Source organism: Talpa europaea (assembly GCF_964194135.1).
Source record: "Talpa europaea genome assembly, chromosome: 7".
Taxonomy (NCBI): domain Eukaryota; kingdom Metazoa; phylum Chordata; class Mammalia; order Eulipotyphla; family Talpidae; genus Talpa; species Talpa europaea.
In genome coordinates, this window is record NC_140074.1 from 44405015 (window position 1) to 44428007 (window position 22993).

Here is a 22993-nt window from a genome sequence, read left to right on the forward strand (position 1 = left end):
GGACTTCCAGACCCGCGTGGGGTGGTGAGCGTCCCCTCAGCCGAGAGAGGGGCGTTCCAGGCTGGGCGTAACCGCCGCGCCCAAGCAGCGCCCGCCCCAACCCCGGCACCAGTCCCGACCCTGGACGGCCGGTGGGGGCGTGGCCGGAAAAAATCAGGCCGCTCCCCACACAGTCCCGTTGCCAGGCGATGGGGCGGGAGGCGGGGCCGGCCGGAAAAAGGAGCGGCGTTGGGGGCGGAGCCCGCGCAGCCGCCCTTGTCCCCTCCCCTCTCGGCGCGCCCCGGTCGGCGCCGCGCTCCGCCTCCACCCTCCGCCCCGGGCTGCGCACGCGTGGCTCGCGGCGGGGCTGCGCGTCCGGCACGGGGGGCGCGCCAGTCACGGCCACCTCGGAGCCGGTGAACCGAGCGGTCTCGAGGGAAGGGCGAGGCAGGGAGACGAAGGAAGGAGGTCCGCGGGGAGCGGCCGCCCAGCCCCCCGCGGCGGAGCAAAATGGTGTTCGAGTCGGTGGTCGTCGACGTGTTGAACCGGTTCTTGGGGGACTATGTGGTGAACCTGGACAAGTCCCAGCTCTCTCTGGGCATCTGGGGAGGTAACGAGACGCGCTGTCCCTCGCTCTGCTCCCCGGCCCGGCCCAGCCTTCTTAGGGCCTGGGGCTCCGGGAACGCCGGGAGCCGCCACCTGCCGCTGCTTTCTTGGGGGTCAAATGACGTAAAACTCCCGGCAGTTCCGGGGCTACTGCCGGCGAGTTTAAATTTGGGGGCAGGAGTCGGAGGGGTCTTGGGGGCGGGGTGAGAGCCCCCCTTTTTCTGAGCTGAGAGCCTGAGGGGACGCGGTGGGCGCTCAGGTGGGCGCTCAGGTGCTGGAGTTCAAATCCCGACCAGGTGCCCTTTCCTGCCCCGCGCCGTCCGTCCGGCTGTGTGGGCGCGGGGGGCGACGGGGCGCACCTCCGCGCGGGTGCCAGGCCTTGGCAGTCCCCTCCTCGGGCTGTGACGGAGCCCGGAGAGCCCCGGCGCGGTCGCACGCTGCCGCGCACGTGAAGCCCGGGCGCTAGGACCGAAGACGCCCTCGGTTTCCTCCCCGCAGCCTCCTGGGGTGGCCAACCCCGGGGCGCTCGGGTCTCCCCCCTTCGGGCCTCGCCCCGGGACTCCGGGCTGCTGGCCTGAGTTCGCTGATAACAACATGGGAAGCTCGCGTGCAGATCAATTCAAACGGTCGGTTGTGTGATTTCACTTTACAACTTAGGGCCTGTGAGACGGATTTAATGGGTCAGCGCGAATGACTTGAATATTTTGGGAAACTCGCTGCGCTGTGCAGCCGACGTCTCAGCCCTGCCAAAGGCCGGGAGGAGCGTGCACTTAAAGGTTGCTTAGATGCTGACCGAAGCTTTACTTTGTGTCGTTGACGCTGGTGTAGCTGTTTTTTTTTTTGTTTTTTTTTTTTTTTTGAGCCTCATTTTTTCAGTGCTTCCACCTGTTTGTTTTTTAAATACCTTCATTTGAAACACCGGTTAGAAATTAGTTCTTTTCTTGAAACGAATCTCCCTGGGCCAAAGTGAGGGTTAATTTTTTTGTAAATAGTATGTGTGTGTGTGTGTATATATATATATATATATATATATATGTATATATATAAAAACTATTCTTGAATATATGCTTTCAGCCTTCTAAAATGCTTGATGTTTCTTTTCTGAAAGTGTTAATTGGCAATTTAGTTTGAAACTTGAGCTTGTTAGTATCTAGCGCCTAGGTGAAGAGTCTGTAGGAACTGGAGATACCTGTGCTAGTTCACCATCTCTCACTAATACCAGAAACTTGCATGTTGTTCAGTCTGTACTGTTTCTCACTTGGAAAGTGAACATAATAACACTTGTTAACACCTATCTCAAAAGGAGGTCATGTTTTGGGTGTGCTTTGATCTGTAGCGGAAGGTTCTTTGTACATTTGAGGTAGAGGTTTGTATGGAGTGTAAATCAACGGATTTGTTTAAAATTTACATATAGTAAAATTGTGATATACAGTTTAGTCGTGACAAATGCAAAAAAAAAAAATGTAAAAAGGCATGAACCCACCATCACAATCATGATTCAGAAGAGTTCCATCAAGACCCCCGAATTCCCACTGCTGGTCCTGTTGTAGTCCCACCCAATCAGCAACCACTAAATCTGTTTCCAGTCTCCAAGGTTTTGCCTTTTTCATTTATACTCTAAAGATTGTATGGTATGCAGCTTTTGGGGCCTACTCTCTTTTACTTCACTCCTTTCACTTATACAAAAGGCAAGGCATTTGAGAGTCATCCATGTCTTGTGTCCAACAGTATTTCATGCCTGTATTTTTGGTAGTGTGTTATTATATGGTTACTATAAATGTTTATCTGCTCACTGGATGAAGGACATTTCAGTTTTTATTGATAATAAATAGAGCTGCTATAAACACTTATAACAGGGTTTTTTGTGAATGAATTTTTATTTCTCTTGGGTAAACACTGAAAAGTGGGATTGCACGGTCATATGTTAAGAGAATATGTGAGACTTCAGGACTGCTTTTCACAGTGGTCATAGCATTTTGTCATTGCATGAGCATTTCATGAGAGTTGAGTTTGTTCTGAGCCCTCATTAGTACTTAGTATTTTCATTGAGATGACTAAAAAGCCTTTCTAACAGGCATGCGGTAAATATTGTGGTTTGAATTTGCATATTCTTGGTGATTAAAGATGTTGAGCATCTTCATGATTTTCTTTGCTATTTGTATTATATTTTCACTTGTGAAGTGTGTTCAAATCCTGTGCTCATTTTACATTGTTTTTTCCCTTTTTATTCAAAAATTGTTAGTCACCCTTTTAAATTCTTAAATTTTTTTGAACAAGTTTTACTGATTTACCATTTATTTACAAAACTACTTTGGGGGAGTACAGCTTCACATCTATATGTGTATATGCTTCACTCACCCACCATCAGGGTGTCAGTGCCATAGACACTATCACATTTAACCTCACTCCCTTTCCTTCCTCCACTCTTCCCCTCTGGTAACCACCCTGTTTTTAGAGTCAGAGTTAATTTTGGTGTTTTGACAGTTTATCTTCTTTGGTTATTTATATTCCATAAATGAATGAAAAACCATTTAGTTACTGGGCTTCACTTTCTGACTTCACTTAGCATAATCACCTCAAGTTCCATCCGTGTAGCAGGAAGCAAGATTTCATTTTTTTTTTTTAAATAGCTGAGCAATACACCATTGAGCATATATATATATATATATATATATATATATACACACACACACATACAGTAATTACTTGATCCATTTGTTAGTGGGCATTTAGGTTGATTCCTTGTCGTGGCTATTATGAATAATTCTGCTCTGAACATAGAAGTTTGATGTCTTTTCATAATAATGCTTTTGTATTCTTCAGATAAGTATGAGTGCTTTTGCTGGGTCATATGGTATTGCTATTTTCAGTTTTTTTAAGGAATTTCATTCATGTTTTCCATGGCAGCTGCACCAATTTACAGCCCCCCCCAACAGTTTCTTTTTCTCGACAACCTCACTAATATTTGTTATAGAACATTCTCACAAATGTGAGGTGATATCTCATTGTGGTTTTGATTTGCATTTCTCTTAAAGTGATAGTAAGCATTTTTTTCCCATTTTTTTTCATGTGCCTATTGGCCATCTGTATGTCTTCTTTTGAGAAGTGCCTTTTTAGGACTTTTATCCATATTTTGATTGTGTTTGTCTTTTTGTTGCTGACTTATAGGAGTTCTTTTTACACGTTGGAAATTAACCCCTTGATAGATATCCATGTGCAAGTATCTTTTTGTGGTGATTTCTTTTGAGGTACAAGAATACTTTTAGTTCGATGTAGTTCCCTTTATTTTTGCTTTTGTTTCCCTCATTATAGTAGTTGAGTCCCCAAATATTTCTCTGAAGATTAATGTCTAGGAATGTATTGCCTATATTTTTTTTATGTATTTTTATGGTTTTACATCTTAGCAAGTCTTTAATTTGAATTAATTTTTGTATCTGGTGTTAAGTAATGAGCTAGTTGGAAGCAACTCAAATATCCATGAACACATGAATGGGTAAACAAACTGATTTATTCATCAATGAAATACTATCAATATTTAACTCTACATTCTTTTTACCTATCCATGCATTTAGCATTCATATTTATGTTATATAGAAGGAAATGCACAAGTCTTGCATGTACTTTGAAGGATTTATGTGCAAATACATGTGTAGCACAAATCCTGTCAAGATATAGAACATGATCAACCCAGAAAATTCTTCCTGGCACTAGCCCATCCCTGCCCCCTATCCATAGAGTCATTCAGTATTCTGTTGTTGTTTTTTTCCTTTAAAAAAAAAAATAGGTACTTCTCCCTGGTTTGCTGATTTTTTTTTTAATATGTGTTGGACATTGTAAAATGATTTTGCTGAATCTGTTATAAGGATTTTTCTTAGCCTGTTGATGTAATGGATTACATTAATTGACTTTTGAATGTTGAACAAGCAATTTACATCTGGACTAAATCCCACTTGGTCATGCTATATAATTTTTATACTGTTGGATTAATTTTGCTGAGAATTTTTGCATTTATGTACATCAAAGACAGTGATCTATAGTTTTCCTTTCTTACAGTGTTGTTATCTGGTTTTGGTATCAGGGTAATGCTAACCTCACATGAGTTAGGTAGTCTTTCTGCTTCCATTTAAAAGATGGTAAGTGATTAGTATCATTTTTCTTAAATGTTTGGTGGACTCTTAGTAAAATCATCTGAGCATTATTCTTTTCATCTAAAAAGATAATTATTGATTTAATTTCTTTAAAATTAATAGATTCAGGGCTATTCAGATGAATACTTCTTGTGAGTATTGATAGAATTTATCTTTCAAGGAATTGTAAAATTTGTGGGCATGTTAATGTTAATTTTTTTATATCTTGTTAATGTCTGTACCACTAGTAATGACGTGATGGTCATTACTTTCCTTTCTGATATTAGTAATTTGTGTCTCTTCCTTAGTTAATCTGGCTTAGAGAGTTACTAAGTTTTTTCCTCTTTCCAAAGAACCATCTTTTGTTTTCATTGATGTTTCTCTTTATTTTTCAAGACTGAATTTAATTGATTTCAGTTCTACTTCTTATTAGGATTTGATTTGCTTTTCTTTGTTAGATTTCTAAGGCGAAAGCTTAGATTATTGATTTTTAAGCATGTTTAATATTGATTTATAACACTGTCTGTCAGGGGTATAGATTCACACCTCCATGAAGGTATGCTCACACCATGCCTGCCACTAAGGCACCAAAGATTTTCACCATAGTCCCTTGAACCATCTCCCTCTGATCCCAACCCCCTTCTCCCCCCGCCCCCCACCTTTCTGGTAGCCTCAGTTCTGCTGTCACATTTCAGAGGTTTTTTTTGTTCCTTAGTTGTTTTTTTTTTTTAATTGAGGTAACAGTTGTTGACAACATTGTATATGATGTAGAGGCACAGAATCACACCCTTCAGGAATATGTTACCACATCATACCCACCAGCAAGGCACCAAAAGACCTCCACCACAGTCCATGGTACTCCTCATTTTGTCTTCTTCCAACTCTGGTAACCTCAATTCTACAATCAGAATTCTAACATTTGTTATTGGTTTGATTTTATCTGACCCTTTATTTTACTTCTCTATAATTCATATATCAGTGATACCATCTGGTGTTTGTCTTTTTCTTTCTGACTTATTTTGCTTTGCATAATAACCTCCAGTTCCATCCATGTTACAAATAGCATGAATTTCTCTCTCTTGATAGCTGAGTAGTTTTCCACTGTGTATATATACCACATCTTCCTAATCCACTCATCTGGGTTTGGGCACATAGTTGTTTCTATATCTTGATCATATATATATATATATATATATATATATATGTATTGCTGCAGTGAATGTAAGAGTATATATGTCCTTTCAAATTAATGTTTTTGCCTTCTCTGGACTGATAGGAGTGGAATTGCTGAATCATTTATCTATTTTTTTTTAATATTTTGGGAAACGCATACTGTTTTTCATATACATTTTTACCACATCCCTCACTAACATTTGTTTCTGATCTTATAGGGACCATTCTCACAGGTGTGAAGCATGGTTTCATTGTGGTTTTGATTTGTGTTTTCCTCATGATAAATGATGATAAGCATTTTTAAATGTGCCTGCTGACCATCTGCATGTCTGCTTTGGAGAAGTGTCTGTTTAGAACTACCTATTTTTGATTGGATTATTTGTTTTGTTGAATTGTGTGAGTTCTTTGTAGATCTTGGATTTTAGCCCTTTGTCAAGTGTGTGATGTGCAGATATCCTTTCATTTTTGGTAGGGTGTTTTATGTTTCAATGATAGATTCTTTTGCTGTGCAGATTTTTCATTTTATTTAGTCCCGTTTGTTTATATTTCCTTTTGTTCACCTGTGACTATAGTTGATTCCCCAAAGATATCCCTGAAATCTTACATCCAAGTCTTTATTCCATTTTGATTTAATTTTTATATATGGTGTGAGATAGTGGTGTAGTTTTATTCTCTTACATGTGGCTGTCCAATTTTCCCAACAGCATTATCTTTCTCCATTGTCTATTCTTAGCTTTCTTATAAAATAATCATCCATGTAAGTATGGATTTATTTCTTGATTCCCAATTCCATTCATCTGTGTGTCCATTTTTGTTGCAATAAGGTAATGTTTTGATTACTGTTACTTTGTAGTGTTACTTGAAGTCTGAGTGTAATATCTCCATTCTTTTTTTTTTTTCTCAGAATTGCTTCAGTTATTTGGGGTATTTAGTACTTTTCCATACAAATTTCAATAATGTTTGCTCTCTTTCCTTGAAGAAACCATTCAAATTTTTTTTTAAGTGTCGCCCAAGTCCTGTTTATTTTATTTTTTTATATTTAAATATTTTATATAATTCTTAAGTCTTTTTTCATCTTTGCACAATGTATGCATTTTCATTTTGGTTATATTCCCCATACAATTGCACCTCCCCCCTTATTTTGACTCTAGTCCTTCCTTTCCCCGCTGCTCCCTCCCATCTCCCACTCCCCCCTCCCCCACCCAGTGTGTCTCTGGTTTATAGTTGCTTGTTGATTTTGATTTTTACTTTGTATTGATTGGTAATTTTCCTGGTCTCTTATTTAGGTTTTCTAAATTCCTGTCATGAGTGAGACCATCCGGTATTTTTCTTTTTCTTTCTGACTTATTTCGTTGAGCATGATCCCTTAAAGCTCCATCCATGTTGCTGCAAACTGCGTGTGTTTTATCTTTTTTGATTGCTGAGTAATATTCCATTGTGTATATGTACCACATCTTCTTGATCCAGTCATCTATTTTTGGGCATTTGGGTTGTTTCCATAGCTTAGCTATTGTAAATAATGCTGCTATAAACATAGGTGTGCAGGTGCCCTTTGGAATTACTGTTTCTGTGTCCTTTGGGTAAATACCTAGAGTGGAATTGCTGGATCATATGGAAGCTCTATGTTTAGTAGGTCCAGAAATCTCCACACAGCTCTCCATAGTGGTTGGACCAGTTTGCACTCCCACCAGCAATGCAGGACAGTTCCCTTTTCTCCACATCCTCGCCAACATTTGTTGTTGCTAGTTTTTTCAATATGTGCCATTCTCACTGGTGTAAGATGGTATCTCATTGTAGTTTTGATTTGCATTTCCCTGATTACAAGTGATGTTGAATATTTTTTCATAAGCCTGTTGGCCATTTGCATTTCTTCTTCAGAGAAGCTTCTTTTTAGCTCTTCTGCCCATTTTTTGACTGGATTATTTTCTTTGTTGTTGTTGAGTCTCGTCAGCTCTTTGTAGATTTTTGTGATCAGTCCTTTATCGTTAGTGTTGTGTGCAAAAATGTTCTCCCAGTCGGTGGGGTTTCTCTTTGTTTTGGTTATTGTCTCTTTTGCTGTGCAGAAGCTCTTTAATTTGATGTAGTCCCAGCTGTTTATCTTTGCCTTCACTATCACTGCTTTGGGTGCTGTGTCTGTAATGATGTCTTTGATGTGCATGTCATGTAGTGTTTTGCCTATATTTTCTTCTATGTATTTTATGGAAACTATTCAAATTTTGACCTAATTGCATTAAATCTCTGTTTGGGGTGGGGGTAGGGCAGCTGAGGTAAGATGAACATTTTATCAATGTTAATTCTTCTGATCATAGAGCAGTGAATATCTTTCCATGTCTTTGTGTCTTATTTCTATTGCAGGTGTCTTATAGTTTTTGTTGCACAAATCTTTTACCTCCTTTGTTAAGTTTACTCCTACGTATTTATTTTTGATGTGATTGTAAATGGGATTGTTTTCTTGATTTCTTTGTCTTCTAATTCATTGTTTGCATAAAGAAGCATAACATAACCTTTGCACATTTATTTTGTAGTCTATTTTACTGTGCTGATTTATTGTCTCTAATAGTTTTTTTTTTTTTTTTTGTGGAGTCTCTAGAGTTTTTTTTTAATGTATACTATGTCATCTGCAAATATGATAGTTTTACTACTTCTTTTCCAGTTTGTATTTCTTTTATTTCTTTTTCTTACCTAATAGCTCTGGATAGGACTTCCAGTACTGTTTTGAATAATAACTGTTTTGAGAGAGTGCATCCTTGTCTTGTATATGATTTTAGAGGGAAAACTTGAAGTATTTCACCATTGAATATGATGTTAGCTCTGGGTTTTTTATATATGGCTTCATTATGTTGAGATGTTTTCCTCTCTTTTTTCTGTCCTTATATCTCATTTTATTCATTCATTGTGTTCCTAATTTCATTAAGTACCATATAGATTGTTGTTCTGAAGTCTTCAATAATTTGATTATTTCAGTTGCATTAGGAATTTTCCACAAGGTTTTGTCTTGATCTATCATTTGTGGTATATTTCTGTTTTATGCTCTGTGATTATATCTATGGATTGAGCAAGACTGCTTTCTTTCTCAGACCTACTGTGACAATCTTAATTTAGATTCGCAGGCCAAGGGTGTTAGTCATAATGTGCTTTCTGTTATGTTTGTTGAAACCTCCTCACTAATCAGGATGATTGGAGCTCAAGTGTCAGCTCAAGATAGTGGTTGAGCAGAACCCAGCCGATAAGGCGTAGACTTTTGTAATATTTGTGCATGGGTGATCAGACATCCCCTGGTGATAAGTTGATAGATGATGTTTAAGATAGGAAGCTGTTTTCTGGATGTCCTTGGGGAGATATTTTCCTGATGTGATTTTCTCTGCCTTGGTTTCTGGGCATGTTCATTGATTTTAGATTTTTTTTTAAAATATGTCTTCATTGTTATATTGCTCTTTAAGCTTTGTTTCACTGTATCCCACACATTTTGATAAGGTTTGTTTTCATTTGTTTCAAAATCTTTTCAATCTCTTGATATTTCTTTGACCACGTGTTACCCAGGTTTCTGTCTGTTACTGATGTGTAGTTTCGTTGTGATCTGAGAAAAAACTTTGACTTCTATTCTGTTAAATTTGTAAGGTGTGTTTTATGGCCCAGAGTATGATCTGTCTTGGTGAGTGATCCATGTGAGCTTGAGAAGAATATGTATTTTTATAACCAATGTTAAATGGTTAAATTGCTCTCAGATCCTAGAGCACCTACAAAACAAAAAACTTATCTAACCATCTCTGTGAGACACAGTTAACTGCAGTGCATAAGTAACTCACCTTCTTTGAATCCTTTGAGGCTGCAAATGCAGAGAAAGAGGGACTACTCAGAGGAAAGAACCCCACCAACAGAAATTCAAAACTCCAGTTATCTGAAAAAAGCCTCTTCATATTTCTCTTGCATGGACTGCCATGTATTCAGTCTTTGAACTTCAGCCAAATCTATATTCCTTTGCCCCTAAACTACTTTTTAGTGAATAAATTTGAACTCCTTTGTTCTTAAAACCTCAGTCCCCAAATCTATAGAACCTTACTCCCTTTCTTAACCCGGGAGGCAGATACTAGTTTTTCTCCTGCCTCCTTGCATTTGATTTGCAATAAAGCTTATTTCAAAACGTGGTGTCATAGTAATCAGCTTCTGTGCTTGTTGGGCAGTGAGCCCATTACTGGGTAACATTCTGTCATTGGATGAAATGTTTATAAATGTTAAGTTCCTTTACTTTTAATTTATCCGTGTCTTTATATTTGAAATAGGTTTCTTATAGATACCTGATGGTTGGGTTTTGTTATTTTATCTACTCTGCTAGGTTTTGCTGTCTTTTAATTGGTATATTCACATCTTTCACATTTAAAGTGATTATTGACATAGTTGGGATATTGGATTTATTGCTCATATTTTTTTAAAAAAAGATTTATGCATACAAGAGCTAGGGTACAGGCCACAGGTGTTGGGGGGGGGCAGGGTAAGAGGATCCACCAGAGACATAGTGGGGAACAGAACAGGCAGATTGACTGAAATACACAGCTGAGGGGAGCAGCGGACCAGACTGGAGAGATCTGCTGCACCATGTGGGTTGCTCCCTGGCTGGCCAGGGATTCAACTCATGCTGCACAGACTGGACATCTTCATGGGTTGCGTCTTAACCCCTTGCGCCACCAGGGAGGCCACTATCACTCATATTTTTATCTTTATTTGTTATGTAACTTTGCTTTAACATATTTTCCTCTTCAGGTTTTAATTGAACCTTTTATGTGACTTAAAATTTTTTCCTTTCCTAGCATATCAATTATATTATTTTTTTGATTCCTTAGAATTACAGTATACATTTAAAATGATGTTATGTTCACTTTAACACTATATTGTCTCACACTTAGTGGAGGTACTTTATAAAAGTATATTCCTTTCCATCCGTTATTATTGCTCTCATTCATTTCACTTATTTATAAAGCTGTACTTTTCCCAATGCACTATTGCTATAATTATTTTAAATGGTTATCCATTAAAAGAATAAGGGGGGAAGGCTTAATTTTCACTTCACTTATTCCTTCTCTAAAGTTCTTACAGATCAGAGTTTTTCACCTGTATGGTTTTTCTTCTCTCTGATAACATTTCTTGCAGAGAAAGTCTACTGGCTACAAATTCCATCAGTTTTTGTTTGCTTGAGAAAGTATTTCTCCCCCTTCCCTCACAAAAAATTGTGCTAAATTACACACAACATAAAATTTATCATTTTAACCATTTTAAAATGCACATTTCAGTGGCATTTACATTTACATTGTTTCACAACAGCCACTGCCATCCATCTTTAGTACTCTTTTCACCTTAAAAACCTGAAACACTGTACCCATTAAGCAGAATTATTTTGCCTCCCCTTACCACCTGGTAACCACCATTCTGTTTGCTCCGTCTATGAATTTGACTCTTCTGGTATCTCATATAAGTGGTGTTTGTCTTTTTGTGTCTGGCTTATTTCACTTAGAATAATGTGTTCAGGGTTTTTTTATGTTACAGGTTATGTGTGAATTGCATTTATTCTAAGACTAAATAACTCCTTTGTTACTCCCTCCTTTCTCCCTCCCTCCTTCCCTTCCTTCCTCCCCCTCCTGTCCTTCTTTTCTTACTTACCTAATTTTTTTCTGTTCATCTGTCAATAGACATTAATTGGGTCGTTACTTGAAATTTTTGACCATTGTGAAAAATGGTGCAAGCATGAGTGAGAAAAACATCTGAGTCTTTGCTTTAATATATTTGGGTATATATCCACAAGTGGGTCATGTAGTAATTATATTTAAAAATTTTTTAGTAACTACCATACAACTTTCCATAGCATTTGCACCATTTTAGAGACTCAACAGTAATATGTTAGGGCTCCAGTTTTTCCACATCCTCAGAGATATTTGCTATTTTCTGTTTTGTTGATAGTACCAAACTTAGGGTGTGAGGTAGTAGCTCATTGTTTTGATTTGCATTTCTTTAATGGTGAACATCTTTTCTTGTGTTTGAAGACTTTTGATTATTCTTAATGGGGTTGTTTGTTTTTTTGTTGTTGTGTAATAGTTGTTCTTTATATACTGTGGTTTTTTTTATTTCCTTCTAAGATAAATGATTTGCAGATATTTTCCCCATTCTCCATGTTGCCTTTTCCCTATTGATAGTGTCCTTTGATGCATGCACTTAAAATTCTGGTGAAATCTTAATTATCTACTGTGTTGTTGTCATTTCCTGTACATTTGGTGTCATAGCCCCAAATCATTACCAAACCCATTGCTAGCCAACTTTTCGCCTTTGCATTCTTCTAAAATTTTTTATAGTTTTAGGTTTGACAAATAAGACTTGGATACATTTTGAGTTAATTGTTACGTATGGTGGAAGGATCACTTCTTGTACATGTGAATATGGTATTCCAACATCTATTGAAAAGCTTTCCCTTTGAGAATGAACTTGGTAGCCTTGTTGACAATCATTTGACTGTAGATGTGAGGGTTTATTTTTGGGCTCTGTATTCTGTTGATCTAAGTTTCTGTATATCAATACCACACTTTTTATTACTGTTTCAATTACTTTTTTCTTTTTTAAGATTTATTTATTTATACAAGAACCGGGGTACAGGCCAGATGTGCAGGAGGGTGAGAGGATTCACCAGAGACAGAGCGGGGAGCAGAACAGGCAGACTGATGAAATACACTGCTGAGGGGAGCAGTGGGAAAGACAGGAGAGGTCTGCCGCACCATGTGGGACCCTCGCTGGCTGGCCGGGATCGAACTGGTGCTGCAGGAGCTGTGGACAGCTTCACAGTGCTGCGCTCAATCGCCTGTGCCACCAGGAGAGGCCCTGTTTCAATTACTTTTGTAGTATATTTTGAAATTAGGAAGTGTAAGACTTTCACCTTCCTTTCCTTAGTCAGGATTGTTTTTATAAGGGCCTCTTGACATTCCCTATGAATTAAAGCTGAATTTTTCTATTTCTGCAAAAAACTTGGGATTTTAATGTGGATTGGAATGAGTATGTTAGTTGCTTTGGGTAATACTGACATCTTAATATTATATCATTCAGTCTGTGGACATGGGTTCTCTTTTCATTTATGTGTGTTATTAATTCCTTTCAACAACACTTTATTGCTTCAGGGTACAAATCATTTACACCCTAGGTTATGTTTATTCTTAAATATGTCAATGACATTGTAAAGAAAGTCTTGTCTTAATTTCCATTTTGAACTGTTTATTAGTAGTGTAGAGAATCACAACTCTCATGTTTCAGTTTTTTATCTGGCAACATTGCTGAATTCATTTTTTTTAAAATCTAATGCTTAGGATTTTCATCCTAGGATCATGTCTGTGAAAAAAGATAATTCTGCTTAGTCCTTTCTAATATGAATGATTTTTACTTCTCTCTCTCTCTCTCTCTCTCTTGTCTGATTGCTCTGGCTAGAATTTTCAGGATTAAGTTGGATAAAAGTGCTAAAAGTGGTCATCTTTATCATTTCCTGATCTTAGAGGAAAATATTTGCTTTTACCATTGACTGGGATTTTCCTATATTACCTTTATTATGTGGAGATAATTTCATACTATTCCTAGTTTATAGGGTGTTTTTACTATGAAAGGATACTGAAATTTTTTAATACCTCTCCATTAGTTAAGGTGATCAATCTATTTGTTTAAAATTCTGTTAATATGGTGTATTACGTTGATTGATTTTCGTATGTTGAAGTAGCTTTGCATTCTAGGTATACATTTATTGAGTAATGTATAATTTTTTAATGTGCTGTTGAATTTTGTTTGTTAGTGCTTTGTTGAGGATTCTTTCACCAGTATTCACTAAGGATACTGATCTGTAGTTTTCTTGTGTCTTTTTCTAGTTTTTGGACTAATTAATGTGATTAATGTGACCTTATGGACTAAGTTTGAAAGTATACTTTCTCATTAAATTTTCAGAAGAACTTGTATAGTAATAATGTTCCTGCTGGTACTGGTCTTTTAAGTTGTTGGGAATTTCTTGAATACCTATATCACCTGACTAATTATAAGTCAATTAATATTTTGTATTTCTTCATGATTCAGTCTTTGTGTAGGGAGTGTTTTCTTGTTAAGTTTCTGTTGAGAAATTCAGTAATCTTATTGGAAAACCTGAGTACATTTAAAGTCTTTTTTTCTCACTTCTTTAGTATTCTCCCTTTATATTTGATCATATTTCTTGCTTGGGTTTCTTTAGGCTTATCCTACTTGTAGTTATTTTGAAATTCGTGGATTTTATGTTTTTTTTTCCTCATATTTGGGACATTATTTCTTCTTAAAAGCTTTCTGCCTTTTTATCTCTCCTCCTCTTGAACTCCTGTAATCCATATATTGATCTTCTTAATTTGTTCCCTACATTTCTTAGGCTTTGTTCATATTTCTTTTTTCTGCTTACTCTGTAGTTTAAAATGGTCTGGCTTTATGTCTGTTGATTCATTTTTTTGCCTGTTTGAGTCTGCTTTTGATTTTCTCTAGCAAAATTTTTAATTCACCCAAAAGAACACAAAAACGTTAATTTAAAAGTAAACCTGCAATTCTATGTTTTTTGAAGCACTGTTTGTAATAGCCAAGATAGTGAAACAACTTAAATGTCCCTAAACAGATGAGTGGATCAAGAACATGTGGTATAGGTACACAATGGAATACTACTCAAAGATCAAAAAAGATAAACTCTTGTCATTCATGGCAGCTTGGATGGAGCTGGAAGGGATTCTGCCAAATGAAATAAGCCAGACAGAAAAAGATAAATACCAGATGGTTTCATTTATTTGTGGAATATAAAAAAAAAAATCAAAGGGTCCGACAAAGACAAACTTTAAAATCAGTTGTTGAAAGCTGACCATAGATCTGGAGCATCCTGAGGAGAGGAGGAGGGAGAGGGGTGAGAATTGGGGGTGGGATGAAGGAAAGCACAGTGGACTATGGTGGAAGACTATGGGTACTTTAGTGTTGGGAGAGCTTTGCTGACCACACCTGAGGGGAGAAATCCTATACGATCAAAAAAAAAAAAAAAGAACCAGGATATAAATTAATGTATTTCATTAAAAAAAGTTGTTTATTCATTATAGTTATTAGTCCTGTAAACCATTTCTAGGTGAAGCATACACTAGTATGTCAACAGTGGAAGTTAAAAATAAATAATTAAATTTCAAAAAAGAAAGAAATTTTAATTCACTTATTTCTTACACCTCTGTTGGTGTGTTTTTTCTTCTGCTTTTTAAAAGTTTTTTAAAAATTGAATTTACATATAATATTGTGTGAGTTTAAAGTGTGCTATATGTTGATTTGACACAGTTATATACTACAGTATTATTATCACCTTAGTTTCAGCTAACTACTCTTAATGTCACACAATTTGTTTTGTCGTTAGCATATTTAAAATCTAGTCTTGTAGTAGTTTTGAAGTATATAATGCAGTATTGTAGACCTAAATGCTGTGTTTGTATTAGATCTCCAGAACTTGTTTATCTCTTAGATCCAGGTTTGTACTTTAACTTTAAACATCATCTCTCCAACCATCCTCATGCTAGCCCTTAGTACCCACCATTCTTTTTTCAGTTTCTATGAGTTTAGCTTTTTTGCAGTCCAAATATGTCATGCAATATTTAATGTTTGTTTCTCTTTGCCTGGCTTATCTCATTAAGCACAATGCCCTCTGAGCCTGTCAATGTTATTATAATTGGCAGGATTTCTTTCTTTCTTAAAGCTAAATAGTATTCTGTTATGTGTATGCATCTCATATCTTTATCTATTCATCTATTGATAAGTTGTTTCCATATCATGGCTATTATGAGTAATGTTTCAATAAACATGGGAGTAAAATATCTTTTGGATATCATGTTTACATTTCCTTTGGACATATGCCCAAAAGTGATTATGGGATCATATTCAAGAGATTTTTTTTTTATTTTTGTACTGCTTGATTATGATATGTCTAGGTATAGATTTTTATCTGCTTGGCATTTGTTGAGCTTCCTCAAACTGTGGTTTGGTGGTGTTGTCATTAATTTTAGAAATAATAGCCTTATTACTCCAAATATTCTTTTCTCCTCTCTGCTTTTTCCCCCCGTGCACATATATTACTGCTTTTACTATTGTCCTGCAGTCCTTCTGTTTTCGTTATTTTCATGTTGCATTGCAATTTTGGAAGTTTGCATTTACATAACTTTTAGCTCCTTATTTTAGATTTTAAAAATTTCTTTGCAGTTCACTGCAAGTATGCTTAAATACAGTCCAGTTTTGCATACTGAACTTATATCATGTTCCTAGTTACATTCATGTTTTGGCATAACATTGTTTATATACATTAATATTGAACTGCAGATGTGCAGGTCAGAACTTGATAATAAATGTTTTGGTCAAACATACAATCTTTAAGTTGAAGAAATGAATTGTAGCTAATAAGATTGTAGCTGGATTCTACTTCTGCTATGTACATTATTTATAAATTTTCCCTTTCTATGATATTTAGGAATGAAGCATGCTTAAGTTACTAAAATAAAAAATTGAATGTTTTAACTTTATCTTTTTAATCTTTTTTAGGAGCTGTAGTACTCAAGCATCTTGAAATTAAAGAAAATGCCCTGGTAGGTTATGAAAATAATTTTGGTATTAATACCTTTAGTTATATAGACGTGTTCCTAATTAATTTCATCACTGAAAATTACCAAATTTTTTTGAAAATATATTTTGTAAAATGTGAATTCTGCAAAGTGGAGTTTTAATTTCTTTAAAAGCACAAACTATTAGTGTTATTTTCCCCCTGTTAAAAATATTTACTATTTCTTCCTCTATAGTGTTTTTAAATGATTAATTTATCATCCCAGTCATCTTACAGTTTCCTTCCCTTCCCATTTAACCTTTTTTTAAATGATAGAATCCAGTGACATTAATTATATTCATACTGTTGTACAACCATCGCCCAGTATCTGCTTCCAAAACTTTTTCATTACACCAGTGGGAACCCCGTAACCATTAAGAAATAACTCATTCCTTCTCCCTGTGGACTTTGTTAACCTCTAATCTATTTTTTCTGTCCCTATGTATTCACCTGGGAATCATGCTGTTAGTCATTTTGTGTTTGATTTATTTCACTTAGCATTATTCCTTCACTGTTCATCCATGTTGTAGTATGTATCAGAACATTATTCCTTTTTATGGTTGAATACATTCCTACTATATGTATATAATCACATTTTGTTTATTCACTCATCAGTGGACACTCATGTTGTTTTTGCCTTTTGTGAATAATGCTGCTGTAAACATTGGCATTCATGTGCCTTTTCATTCTTGCTTTTACTTCCTTTGGATAAATACCTAGGAGTTGCTGGATTATATGGTTATTTTATGTTTAGCTTTCTCAGGAACTGCCACCATTTTCCATAGCCATTGACAAATCTAATTTCATGAAGATTTTACCTTATGTTTTCTTTTATGGGTTTTATAGTTTTAATTCTATTTTAGGACTAATGTCCATTTTGAGTTAATATTTGTATGTTATATTAGATAAGGGTCCAGTTTTATTCCTTTAAGTGTTTCAAGCACCACTTACTGAAAAGGTTGTCCTTTTCCCTATTGAATGGGAGAATTGTTTTTATTTTTTATTTTTTTTGGGGAGGGGGGATTGTTTTTAAAGAATATTTTTTGCTGCTTTGCAGGCAGTGCTATTGCCAGACTGCTGCTTTCATGTAGCCATGGCGAATCCCATCATGTTCTTCCACGTCACTGTCCATGGCGAGCCCTTAGGCCACATCTCCTTCAAGCTGCTTGCAAAGTTCCAAAGACAGCAGAAAACTTTCATGCTCTGAGCACTGGGGAGAAAGGATTTGGTTATAAAGGATCCTGCTTTCATAGAATTATTCTAGGATTTATGTGCTAGGCAGGAATGGCACTGTTGGCAAGTCCATCTATTGGGGAAAATTTGATGATTTGATGGGAATACTATCCTAAAGCAGGTCCTGGCATATTGTCAATGGCAAATGATGGACTCAACAAATGGTTCTCAGTTTTTCAACTTCACTGACAAGCCTGAGTGGCTGGATGAAAGCATGTGTTCTTTTGGCAAGGTAAAGGAGAGCATGATTATTACAGAAGCCATGGAGGGCTTTGGGTCCAGGAATGACAACACTAGCAAGAAGATCACCATTGCTAACCTTGGACAAATTTAATAAATTTGACTTGTGTTTTATATTAACCGCCAGACTATTCCTTCTGTAGCTCACGAGAATATCCCTTCATCCCCACCTGTGCAAAATATCCTAAGTCTTTATGCTCTCTGTAGTTCTTTGGATAACTTTACAGTGCTGTGCTTAAACACCTTGTGCCACCAGGGAGGCCCTCTATAGTTCTTTGGGTTTGCATTTTCCTTATCCCATTCAAATCTAGCTGGATTGTAGAGTTAAGTTTATGAATATGAAATAAGCAATAAACATTTGTCCTTAAGAATTTTTTTTTTTTTTTTGCAAAATAGTTTTGTGTTACAAGCACAACCTGAAAATGAAAGTTCCTGCCTTTAGCATCTCAAAACAATATAAAAGTGGTAATGATTATGGCATGGGTAACTTAAGTGTTCATTATTTATGTAGAACTGTTGCTCTTTTTATTTAAAAAATATCATTGTTTTTGAATTTTAGGTATTTTGAGGATAGTATTACAATCAAACATTTATAAATTTAAAGAAGTGTTGAAGTTAAAAGATGTAAATTAACTCAGACCCTTTTAATAATTTTTGGGAGATAAAATAGTCTTCTCTTCTGTGGACCTATATATGTACTAATATTTTATGTTTTTTTTTTTTTTAGAGTCAACTGGATGTACCATTTAAAATTAAAGTTGGTCATATAGGTAAGCTTATGTTTATTATTTGTATGTCCTCCTTTCTGGATTTGCAGCCAGAATAATATGCCTGGTATCTCTTTAAAATGAAATTTTTAATATTTCTGAGCAGTAATTAAAAATAATGTTTTTATCTCAATAGAGCCGAGGTATAGTCCATATCTCCCTTTCCCAATACTAGGTATTAAAAATTAGTGAAATTGAGAGCCAAAGTGTTACATGTGATAGAGAGCTTAACTAACTCAGTTTCTTAGGTTTCTGACTAGTTATTGTAGCTGTGTTCTGACTGTCCACGTGGTGAGGAGTAGGGTTTTGATCATTCAGGCAATGTGATTAGGGACCAATCAGAAACCTAGTTTTTGCTCTGAAAGTTTTCTAGGTTTCCAGAAAGTAATTGTGCCATTTCTTGATCTGTGTTATTTTCCCAGTATTTGTAGTTTACATTTTAAATGAATCGGTTGAACAGAAACTGACTGGAATAACATGTTTAACACAAAATGCATGTTTGGTTTCTGAAGTGATGTAGTTCATTGGCTTAAATTTTGTACAAGATGATAAGATGATAATGTTATTTGGGAGTTGGAACTAATTTTGTTGTATATTGAAGAATTTGTGTAGTAAGATTTATATAATGTTACCACAACATACTGTTGTCATTTGAGGAACACGATATTCTGAAAGCTTTTGTGAATGACTTGATGAATATCTTCTATTCTGTGCACTTAGGGTTGGTATGAGACCATATGCTTAAGAAAATTTTCATCATCTTACATTGCTGAGTTTCAAATTGCTCCTCCCCCCAATTTAAAGATTATTTAGCATAAATGGAAGGGGGGGAAACTGTCATCTATTATTTTTCTATTTAATATATTTATTGTTACTTATTTCTTCACATGTCTTTTCAGTACTTGTGATTATGACATATGTATGATTTCATACCTTTCCGAATTAACATTTAATGAGAATTTCTTATAGTCCATATCAGTTTTCCCTCATTTGCTTCTTATGGTAGTGTAATAATCCATTGAGTACATATTTAGACATTATACATTGATACATAAATATTACAGCTAACCTCTTTCATTAGCTTCTAAATTGTTCAGAAGTCATTGAATTATATAATTGTGACCATCGTATTTCAGTGTATATAAATTTAACATAAAATTCAAGAAAAGTTAAATACATAAGAAGTGTAGACTTGATTTCATTTAGAATTTGCCTTCCCTTTTTCCTTGTATGTTTTAAAATGATAAGCTAATTTTCAGTGTTAATATAACAGTAGAAAGTACACTGTACTAGATAATTTTGAGAATCTGTTGGTGTTGTTTGCATACTTCCTTATCAAAGCACCTGTCGTTCTTTAATATTAGCATTACTAATTTTTTTCTCCTAGGTAGTACATTTGTTACAGAGACATAGATTCAATTTTTATTGCATCCTCACCATTTAGCACAATACTTGGTACATAATAAAAGCATAGTTGTTGAATGAAAGAAGTATGTATTTCCAAATGAGTGGCATAGTCCTACAACCAATTTTATAAAATATGTTGCTCCCTTGCCATTATTGAGTATTGTTATTTTTATTGATCTTTCAAAGTTTTCTGCTTTCAGAATACAGAATTATATGTGTGTGCATATATATTTATCTATATCAAATATAAATAATTTTTAAAAGTAGTTGTCCTTGTGTGGAAGATTTTCCAAAATTACCTTCATTTATAGTTTTCTGAATTTTCCACAAGATGTTTGTGCTTTGTAATTAACAGGAAAACAGTTTTTTAAAAGATAATTTTTTTTTTAGTGAAAATGCTATATTTTATGTATACTTCTTTGATTACTTAATAATATTTTGCCATAGCTCTCTTTCCTTTAAAATATTTTAGTGTATATAAGCCATCTGTTTGGTATATTTATAAATAAATGAACTCAAATTCTGTGAATGTTACTACTTCTTCCTATCTGGTCATTTCATTTATATTGTATTTTGGACAGTACAGAAATTGAAATTGGTCATTCTTTTCTCTTGATTACAAAACTTAGAAAGTTTTTCCTCTTTTAGAGGTCAGATAATTTTTTTTTCTCTGGATTAACATATGATGAAAATTTTTTCAAAATTTAATGTGAATTTTGGTGTTCTTTACTGAAATAGATCCAGTGAATTTTCCCCATACCTAAGTTATTAAACAGTTAATACAATAATGGTAAAAGTGATTGTCTTTTCTTTCACTAATTATTGCAACTATTTCTAAATCAGGTGATTCAGACATTTAAAAAATCTTTAAATATTTTAAAATTCTTTATTATGTAAAATTTTTGTGTACCCAAACTGGAATCAATACTATAACAAACTCCTTATATAGTATTTTGTACTTCAGGAAGTCTGATCCATATGCTTTTTAGCTAGTATTCATATGTCTGTATACTATATATAATTTATATGTGATGTACACACACAGTTTTAAAAAGTGTATAATCTACTTTTAAAATGTAAGAAGCATCTGAGATTTATGTAAGAATTGGGGAAATTCAAAATTGTAATATCAAGGATTATTGATTAATAGGAAAAGAGTATTGGTCTGTTTGTGGTGCATATCACCATAAATAGAATATTGAAAGTATTTCGTATATCACTTTGTAGATTTTCCAGCTAAACTAACACAAAAAAATTCAATAATCACAAAAAGGCTTATTGTTTTTTTGGTTGCAGGATAGCTTTCTACAAAAATGATTGAACACATCAGGGCAGAGGTTACTTTGTCTTCTAATGCATCAATGAAAATAGATTGACAGTAAATGTAGGTAGGTTATGTGAATAATTTTTTTAATCATTTTTTTCCACGTAGGTAATCTTAATCTTAAAATTCCATGGAAAAACCTTTATACTCAACCAGTTGAAGCTGTATTGGAAGATATTTATTTACTTATAGTGCCTTCTTCTGGTAAGTCAAATTTTAAACACTAAGTTACTCTTTGTGTGTGGATGGAAAAATCTGTATATTTTCTAATTTGTTCAAAATACTTTGGAGAATTTTTCGAGATAGTTCTGTATTTAAATTTGGTATATAGTAATTCAAATTAAATTAATTTTTTATGCTGTACTTTTGCAGACTTTTAATGATTATTTTCAAGAGTGTTTTTGGAGTGATTTTACATTTGAAGTAATTAAGGTTATTGTTTTTTATGCTTCCTGTAGTAATAAAATATGATGCTTCAAAAGAAGAAAAACATCTCTTGGAAACAAAGCAACAGGAACTAAAAAGAATAGAAGAAGCTAAACGAAAAGTAGCTAATCAAGGTAAAGAGAACAGTAAATTAGTAATGAAAGTGGAAAAGACTTAAATTCATACCACATTTCAATAATTTTGGGGGGGCACAGAGTACTTAAGAAATATGAGGGAGCTTTATTTCATGGGGAATTTTGATGTGGCTTATATGTTTTATCATGTTTATGGAAATTTACCTTAATATAGTTAACATATCTAGTTTATAGACTAGTATTTAACTAGTTAAAATTAGTATTTAGCAGTAGTAATTAATTTGATTAAGTATATTTTCTTACCTTTCTAGCCTTTTTTTAAATTCCTCAAAATTTTAATCCTTTTGGAGATGTTATTCATTGATACGTATTTTCCTCTACTTACTCTCTGGCATTCATTCTGTTTTTCTTCTCCTCTGTCCTTAATTTAATAGGTAAGCATCTTAAAAGAAAAAATAAATAATACTGACTTCACTGTTCTCATGCATTGATTTTTTTAATAAAAAAATAGAACTAATAAAAAAACCCCTCATGTTTTTAACTATTGACAGATAAAAGAAAGGAGATTCAACACAATTTTTGCCAACATCCCTTGTCATTTTTTCTTTTCTGTCACAGTCTTATCCTCCTACTCCATTTCTCTTAGAAAACATTTTTTATTGTGACATGTATACAACTTAAATTTTACTATCTTAACTAACCTTGTAAGTGATTCGGTGATATTGAATACATGCTAATGTGCAGCTGTCACCATCATCCATACCCAGGTCTCTTGTCTTGTAAAATTGAGTCTCCATACCTGTAAACAGTAACTCGCCCATTCCTGCTCTCACTTCCTCAGTCCCTGGCAACCACATTTGTGCTTTGTGTCTCTATGATCTTTTTTTTTTAGTACTTTTTTTTTTTTAAGATTTATTTGTTTATTTATACAAGCACTGGGTACAGTCAGAAGCGTGGGAGGGTGAGAGAATTCACCA

At 35.2% G+C, this 22993-nt stretch overlaps 1 protein-coding gene and 1 pseudogene across 2 annotated transcripts in view; both read left to right on the forward strand.

The window, feature by feature from the left end:
- Positions 1–394: 394 nt before the first annotated feature.
- Positions 395–22993, forward strand: part of VPS13A (vacuolar protein sorting 13 homolog A) — a gene marked incomplete at its 3' end in the record, with an annotated part of 180645 nt that continues 158046 nt past the window's right edge. Inside the window, exons 1-5 of the mRNA XM_084236962.1 lie at positions 395–589; positions 16467–16510; positions 18725–18767; positions 21604–21699; positions 21954–22055. Coding sequence (XP_084093088.1) covers positions 490–589; positions 16467–16510; positions 18725–18767; positions 21604–21699; positions 21954–22055 — 385 coding nt within the window. The 5' untranslated portion in view covers positions 395–489. The remainder of the gene's footprint in view (positions 590–16466; positions 16511–18724; positions 18768–21603; positions 21700–21953; positions 22056–22993) is intronic.
- LOC311174245 (peptidyl-prolyl cis-trans isomerase A-like) lies at positions 17618–18091 on the forward strand (annotated as a pseudogene). The gene has a single exon. The product of its transcript is annotated as a peptidyl-prolyl cis-trans isomerase A-like (transcript).